Genomic DNA, 8,799 nt, shown 5'->3' with positions numbered 1-8,799 from the left:
AAATACATTTACAGTTCTTAGTCTTGCATTTATAGAGAACATCATTGATTCCATATGCCTTTCCTTTCAGCTTTTAGTTAGATCAAATATTGTGTGCATTTTTACATCATAACATTTCATTATGATCAGGATTGCTAAAGAAATGAGGAGTAATGTAGATGCACACAAGACAATCCAGAGGACTTTGAACACTCGTAAGAATAATTACATCTGATCCTTACTAAACATGAAGTGATCCCCCACCGAAAAAGTCAGACTTTTACCTATGCGGCTTTTGTTTTGACAGCATCCCCATGGCCTTGCCAAAGATGCAACAGAACACACACACACACACACACACACACACACACACATGGTGTATGCTATTCCAAGTACTCAGCTGCTGCTTGCGTCACGATTTCTCAGAGCAAGCTCCTGCTCTCGGTTTCCAGAGAAACGTAATGACTTGCCAATAATGCGCAAGAGCACACGAGCGTCTTCCGTGTAATATGGTGAGCGAGAGGTCCCTGGGAGTGTCTGGCCATTGTTTGCTTTAATTTCAAATTGCTCAAATGCTCCAGTCGACACTGGGCACTCCACTAAAAGGGGTGTGGGGGGATGGGGAGCTAGGGAATAAGAGGGGGGGCTGAATTGTGTGTGGCAGGGGAAAACCTATTAGGCAGAGAGAACAAAGGGAGGTATTGGAGGGGGCAGTGGTTGTGTGTGGAGGGGCCCATATAACTACTGAAACACTGAAAATTACAAATACTGTCTTTTTTTTTACAACTTGCACGTGATTAAGTTCAAGTCTGCCTGAAGCATCAGTAATGTTCCTCAGGTTGCAGAGAGGGTGTTTCTTTTGCAAAATTCTGTCTGCTCTGGATTGACCTCTTTCCAAAATGGACACTGATGCATTTTAAAATGTTGTTCACACAACTGCAAAATAAGGAATACAGCGTCTATATATGTAATCAAAAGGATTTCCTGTCAAATTTGGAATTTTTAAAGCAATGTATTTTGCAAAATGCAATAAGGTGTGTGAATGTGACAAATAGGTACAAACACACACTAATGTCTTATTTCGTACAGATGTAAATTTTGATCTCCCCACGTTTAAATTCCAAGACTTTTTTCAATTGTTTCAATTGAGTGCATTTGTGTGTGTAAAATCCCACACTTTCATTTTTTTCCCACACGAGGGGCGCGCGTGTGTGGCTTGTAGCAAAAAGTCAGCCGAAGAAGCAAGAATGTTTTCACAGTTTGACCTCACAAGCCTCAACAAATGAGTAGTGACAGCCAAGAGTAGGACATGTATTTTGTCGCACTTATGTTCACAAACAGATGCCATGTGCTTGTTTTACAATAAATGTTTTATTAATGAGTAATTCATATTACCGTGCCATCATAAATTACACTAAGCATCTTTGGTTTCCTAGAATGATAATGTAAAATTAAGACAATAAATGACTTTTTATTTACTTGCGCTTGCATGTTTTTTTTATGTAGTTGTGGCTTTATCTCACCCAATTTTGTGTTTTATTGACTGGAAAACACTGTCATTGCAATGTTGAACGTTAGGTTCTATTGGCTTTTTCTGTGTGGTATGTATTATTCAAATATCATGACATTTTATTGGTGATTGAATAGATTTGTATGACATACATAAATTAGGATTCAATTTGTGAAATGAAATAAATGTATTGTCTAAATTATAAAATGTAGTTGTAGCCGGATAAATAAACTTTCCCCGAATGTGAATATTTCTTTCTTAGTTGGACCACGGTTTGGCTCATCTGTATGCACCTATGGACTTTTTTGTGGTCCAACACGACGGGGTGAAAGGTGAAAGCGAGCCCTCCCCCCACCACTGTCCGCACACTTCAGGCTCGGATTGCATGTGAAATCACATTCTCCCTGGGTGGTGGGGGGTAGAGTGGAATTCATTGTTTTGGCAGGGGGGCAGTGGCTTTGTGTCATAAAAAGTCTATGCTCTTACAAGTGCCCTCACCTCCTTGGCCAGTAGTCAATGCAAAAACAAATGTGCTGACTGCAGGCTGCCAATCGGATGCGTTTGAATTTATTGGTATGGGCATGATCAAGCTGCTTTTAAAGTGGTATTTAGAAAATGTTCACTTTCGTCATGAGTCATAAACTTTCCAAATAAAACACACACCTAACATTACAACGTAGAAATTACAATGTAAAGCTAATTGAAATCACATTTGACTGCAAACAATTCTTGACGTTAACCCTAATTTGCGGTAAACAGCACATGTCAACATGACCTGAGTTGCTTTTAAAGTGCAACTTCTGGTTTGTTGAGGGATTTTCCTCCAGCAGCCAGCGGGGCGTCGCTGTACTGCGTTCCGCGGATGAGCTCTCATTCTCGGCCAGTCGTTCTTCAAACATCCGTGCAGGCACCGGAGGGAGAAGGAAGCAATACGCTATGACATTTGGTGTACATAAATCTACATAACAAATGTAGATTCAAGGAAATTACTTCGGAAATTGCAAAAAAAAAAAATTTTACCTTAATTTAGTGCAATGACATACAAATATAATTTAGAAGAATTGGCCTGAGTAAAAAAACCAAAACAATAAACGCACGTATTTTGTTCATTCAAAAATATATAAATACATAGCCTATTTGCAGCTTTAAGTAAATACTAATGTGTGCATAATTCTCATGAAAAAAATATAGTTTGTGCAAAAAGATGACAAAAGGCTAAAATATGTTGCAATTACCAGTGTGATAGAGGCTTTTATATCTATATTTTTAAAACACACACGCGCGCACACCCGCAGTTACATGTCGCCTACAGATTCACTAATTTGACATAATTAAATACGTGACTTTAATCGTCAAATTGTATTCAATCCAAAATAATAATAAAAAAGGTGTGAAATCTTGCAAGGACCCGTACGTATGCAGGTCCCTCATTTCACAAACCGGGTTCGGCGCAACGTGCTCCGTTGTATGAGCTAAACTTATTCCCTGGGGCACCCGGAAACTAAAGCACCCCCACCCTCCTCCTCCTCCTCCTCCTCTTCCTACCCTCTGCATCCGTAAAAAGTCCGCATGCTCGATAATGTTGCATGTCATGCACAATCTGCGTGTGCAGGAGGGATCCCCGTGCACTGCACATATACGTACCCCGATAAGTCAACATATTCGGAGGCACAGCAGAGAAACAATAGGGGAGAAAAAAATCTTCAAGAACAAACACGACTGCCTCCGTGTAAATTCGCTTCTTTTTGCATGACCATATGTCACTTAAATACCGTTAGGTCTGGTACCTGGAATATGGTGAGCTTCTCAGTTGGTTAATGCGGCTTTGCAGACCGAAGGGACACGGAGTGTATCGTATACAAGTAAATAGGCTTATACATTGTGAAACGCACGCAATCCACTCTTGCCGGCATGTGGATGGGCCCCATCACGCACGCACGCACGCCTCTGCGTGCATGTGGACTGCAATGGCCGCAGGGAACTCACGCGTTTTGGAGCATGACAAAAGATGCAACGTCAAGCGGGGATATGAAGGGGGACACCGGTGTACAAATGGAGGCCCGCAAAGAGGCGAAAGCCGCACAGGATTGTACATGCAGACTTCCGTCTTTAATTTGCGACAAAGCGTGGTTTGCGCACTTCCATATGCTTGCATGCGCGCGCGCAAAATGGGCGCTTGCTATCATCCTGAATGATACGCGGAAACCATATCCACGTGTGTGCGTAAAATGCCTTTTTGGTTATTGCAATTGTGAAATCCTTGTTCATAAATGAATCTCAATTTTGTGAAATGCTTTTTAAGAAATGAAACGACACACTCTAAAATGAACACACAGTAAGGGTTAGGGTAGGTACAATTTTTAATTTACAAAATAGATGCTTATTTTAAATTCATGCAAAAATGATTGTGGATTAAATAGAACAATGCTGGAAGCAGGGAGAGGAAATCACACGCGGATGAAATGCCAATAAGCAGGATTTTAAGAGCGACATTGTGAAAAAGCAACTCAAGTATATCGCCATGGTTTCAATGTGTATTTTAAGGAGAATCCAAAGTGAAAGCAACATAAAAAACGCTCATATATTTTTATCGTCTTTTTTTTTTTATTACAATATATCCTGGCCATGATTATGAGTGATTTACTGTAGGCTGTCGGCGATTGTAAAGTGGATGTGGGAGCCGGGGTGGGTGGGGTTGGAATATCATTTTTATTGCATCACCTGTCAAGGGCATCCAATGGGCGTCGAGTCCGTGAACATTAATTGATGAAGGTGTCTCCCTACTAGCGCACCTCCCCTTCGCTGTCATTTTATTTGCGCTGCCACAATAGCAGCTGCATTTTAGCTGCCCCCCCCCCCCTCTCTCTCTCTTTCTCTCTCTCTCCTCCCTCCCCTCACACACAGTTCTCTCTCTCTCTCTCCCACCCCCCTCTCCCTCCACTCGCTGTTTTATTCCTCTGGCTGAGGCAGTTGTGCACACCTTCCCCTCCGCTCTGCTGCCGACCAGAGAGGGGAGTGGAGCCGGCAGAGGCAGGTGACAGCAAGCAGCCCCCGGCTCGGTGGACGCCTCCGTCTCATTCCTCCACCATGCCGGACTGTGTGCATGTGCGCCGAGCGGATGCAGCCGGCTCATTCCACCTGACAATCGGCATGTCAAAGTTTGTCGTGGAAGTATGAGCAAGGATGCCCTGATGAACCCATAGCCGGGATTAGAGCATTTGGAGCTGATCCATAGAACATGGGGGACCTGGAGTGTGGCTTTGAGGAAATGCAAGGAGTTAGATTGGGATACCTGCTCATCCAAGGCAAGCAGATGTTTGCTTTGTCTCAGGTCTTCACCGAGCTGCTCAAGAACATTCCACGCACCACCGTGCACAAGCGCATGGACCACCTGAAGGTGAAGAAACACCACTGTGACCTGGACGAGCTACGCAAGCTCAAAGCAATAAACTCCATCGCTTTCCACGCAGCCAAGTGCACGCTGATATCGCGGGAGGACGTGGAGGCGCTCTACTTCTCCTGCAAGACGGAGCGAGTGTTGAAGTCCGGCAGCAACAAAAGCAAAACCACGTCGTGTCCGGCTGGGGACGGGCACGGGTCCGTGGGGCTCCTCCATGCCGAAGCCGAGCTTTGGCAGAAAAAAGTTTGGTTCAGTTTGCACGGCGTGCAAGACAAAGCGCGCCGGGGACGGAGAGAGCTCTGCGACTCCAAACTACCTCACTTTTACCACAAAACCCACGGACGAGATTACCGTTCGGCTACCAAGTCCGGCCACAGACACTTTAAAAACTATGAAACCACCAAGTTGCAAGGAAAACGGGTGACTTTCAACCAGAGGCATTCGTTTTTTCGGAGCGCTCCCGCAGCGGCGTTCCAGTCCGCCATGGCTGCTCAGTCCAGGCTGTCTCGCGCAGCCGGCGACTTTCATCACAAAAGGAAGAGGAGGCGCGAGGGGGGCGGCGGCAGCGGCGGCGGCGGCAGGGACGGCGGCAAGGACGGCGTAAGACACCCCTGGAGGAGCAGACACCACCAGCACGTCCCTCCGGTGCTCCTCGTCCAACCCAAATCGTCTTTTGGTGCCTTCCACCTGAGCCCGGATTTTTACCTTCACCCTCATCAACTCCAACAGAGCTTTCCGGAGAGCAGCGATACCGAGTCCAGTACCTATTCGGACTGGGCCTACCCCGACTCGGATTTTGGTTCCGGCTTCTCCACCAGCAGCAGCTCGGAGGAAGAAGAGGAAGATGATGACACCCAGTCTGAGAGTACAGAAGTCAGCTCGGATGAGGAGGAGGAGGAAGAAAGCTCCTCTCATTCAGACTCCAGCTCTGTTTCGAGTCGGGTTTCGGTTCAGAGTATCCGGTTTAGGCGGGCCCGGGTGGGGACCCTCGCCAAAACTCTTAACCCTATAAAGGCGCCTCTGCTTCTGCAGCCCACTTTTCACTACAACCAGCAGCAGCAGCAGCATGACAAGTCACCGCAGCAGGGTCACGCCGCCACATCTCATAAAGCCGAGCGAGCCCACGAGAAATGCGAATTTAGGAATAACTGTGGATCCAAATTCCTCTCGGTTGTTTTCACGGAAAAGACGGGCGCAAACACCGACTCGGTGCTTGAGCGCGTCCGTACGAACAAGGCCGTCTCTGCATCACGCAAGACATCGGCGTGTCCCATCAACGATCACTGTGGCCGGGACAAAGACGCCAAATTCACCGGACAAAGACTGGCCACTCCGCCCAAGAAAATAAAGACCGAGACCGAGGAGCTTTCCGTGACGGCGTCTCCTCGTTCCGAGAGCGGCTGCAAGGTCGCCAGGACGCCGCCCCTCGCTCTCCACAAAGTGAAATTAAAAGTGGAAGACTATCCCGATGAATATGAATACCAGAGCCAGATCGGTGCAATCAAATTCAAAGTGCCATCGATCAATAGTGAATATTCCTCCTGCAAAACAGACGCAGCAGTGGATGTGAAATCCGCCGAGGATAGCCCAGATGTGGCCCCCGCTTGCCCCTTCAGCTCATACGGATATAATAAGAGCATCCAAGACCGACTCGAGGAGGGGGAGACGAGGACTAAAAAGTGCAGGGCTTCAGAGCTGGGGGGGAGATCCAGGCTTTCCAGGGCGCAATCAAAACAAGCCAGGGTCAGCAGGGCTGCTGCCTCCTCCTCTTCCTCCTCTTCCTCCACCTCCACCTCCTCTCACCCCTGCGAGGAAGCGGAGATTTTACCCAACCGACGTAAACGCAGCAGTACGAACGCATGGACGACGTGCAGCGCTAAAATGCCTTTCAGCCTCATGGCAAACTTCCCGTTCTCGCCGTCGCTGGTGGTTGGCAGCGACGGGGATCTATGCCCCGCTTACTCCCTCAACTCTCTGAGGGGTCCCGGGCCTCCCCCTCCGTCTCACCCCGTGTGGAGTTGGCAGCCAGGCGGACATATTCTCCCTCCCCCACACACTCACAAAACAGCGAAATAAGCCGACTGAACGGCGCGCAAAAACAAAACACCAAGAAAAAAAAGACGCCTCGTTCTGAAAAACTCACCCACTCCTATACATTTATTACAATTATATTGCAGCTTAAGACAAGAGTAAATTACAGGTAGTCAATTGACGTTTAAGAATAAAACAAAAAACACTGAGGCCCCTCAATGTGGATTTATATATATATTTAAAAAAAAAAAAAAAAAGAAGCTACCAGCCCTAAGTTCTCATGACTTGACTTTTTCAAAATATTTTTTCTATCTTATTTTTCTCGACTTGTTGGATTGTATTACTGTACCAGGGTGTCTCTGGTTGGTGCTTCATCTGAAAGAGATTGAAAATAGTAGAATCACACAATTCCTTTCGACAAGGTTATACTATTTGAATCAAGCTTTGGTGAATTTCAAAAACATTTATCAGGGTTGTTCCATGATGTGCCACTCCTTTTCTATGTTCTCCCCCTATGATTGATGTGCTGACCACAACGCCCCAATATGCTTCAAGCGTCCAAAAGGGTTATGTCTGTATATCACAGTTATGCCTTTATTATATTTCGAGAATATTCATATAGAATATGCTGGTTGTAGGGGAATTTTCATAGTCTTTTTTAATGCGTGAGCAATTGTTTCCCTGTTTAATTTCTGTGAATTATGCCCACGAGGACACAACACAAGCCTTATGTACAGAGACAATCAAAAATCGTATGGGGAAAACACAAGGCAGAGATTATTCACATGATCGATTCCATTTATGTATCAGTGGTTACACGCGAGTGCTCAGTCGCCACCACACCACGACTTCAAAACAAGAACATTGGAATATATGAGGTGGGGTATATTTTGGTCTCAGTGTAAAGGGGGGGTGGGTGGGGGGCAGCCCAAGGCCACTTGGAAACAAAGCAGACAAAGCACAAGAAAGCAAAATGCACTTTGTTACTGTTAGGGGTCCTGCATCAACCGTGGGCTGCCTGACCAAAACACAAAGGTTGCATTTCAAATAAATAAAAAAAAACTGCCTTGTTGATTTCATGTACAGCCACAATACAATTTGAAATTACCTTTTCATTCAGGATTCAATTTGATACGAAGGTTTCTCTTTGTGAAGCCGCTTTTCATTCATCTGATTCAGGGTTCAGTCAAGTCTGCTATATTTCCTGTTGAGGGACACCAAAAAGAACCCTATTTTTGAAATGTAGCTTTATTTATCAAACACAAAATGTAACCTTCTGAGCACCAATGAATGTAGTGACTCCAAGCTGTTTGTGTGTAGCTCAAATTTCAGCCGTTAAGGCGTCAGCAGGCACACCAGGAAACACGTGGAAATGACTGCGCTTGCACCTTCACGTGTGCTGTGTGTTTTAAGGAAATGTGGAAGATGTTAGAATTCAGGACAATTACGCCCTGCTAATTGGCAGGGTTTTGGTTTTTTTTCATCCTGGGACAGAGCAGATCCGGTGAATGGCGAGGCCCCCCTGGCTGAGTGACATGAACGAAACTTAGAAAAAGGTGGCTCTCATGGATATGATTATATTTAAATGGTGATTGTTTTAAAACTGCTTTAAATCAACGTATGGTCAATGTTCAAATGCCAGATTAAAGCAGGCAGTATACACGTGAAGCCTCTGCTCACTGAGTGACAATTCAAACATTGAGCCCTATTTCCAGTCTGTAAACTGGCTATTTGAAAAAGCTTTGGCCCCCTAGGTGCTACATGAGCAGGCCCATGGATTAAAAAAAACAACAAAAAATGCAGGAAAAGGGTGGAGTGGAAGGGGAGGGGTTGCACACAGTCGAGACAGGGGGTGCTGGCGGGTTGCTGTGTTGCAAGA

General features: G+C 45.7%; 1 protein-coding gene across 1 annotated transcript; it reads left to right on the top strand.

The window, feature by feature from the left end:
* The first annotated feature begins 4,450 nt into the window (after window positions 1-4,450).
* skida1 (SKI/DACH domain containing 1) lies at window positions 4,451-7,808 on the top strand. Its single transcript, XM_085939391.1, has one exon. It carries the CDS (start codon window positions 4,728-4,730, stop codon window positions 6,963-6,965), a length of 2,238 nt encoding a protein of 745 aa, XP_085795517.1. The 5' UTR covers window positions 4,451-4,727; the 3' UTR covers window positions 6,966-7,808.
* Window positions 7,809-8,799: the final 991 nt, after the last annotated feature.

The sequence above is a fragment of the Syngnathus leptorhynchus genome, chromosome 19 (assembly GCF_054491065.1).
Source record: "Syngnathus leptorhynchus isolate UIUO chromosome 19, UIUO_Slep, whole genome shotgun sequence".
In the NCBI taxonomy this organism is placed as follows: domain Eukaryota; kingdom Metazoa; phylum Chordata; class Actinopteri; order Syngnathiformes; family Syngnathidae; genus Syngnathus; species Syngnathus leptorhynchus.
The sequence above is the reverse complement of the archived record's forward strand: the minus strand, read 5'-3'. Positions and strand labels throughout refer to the sequence as shown.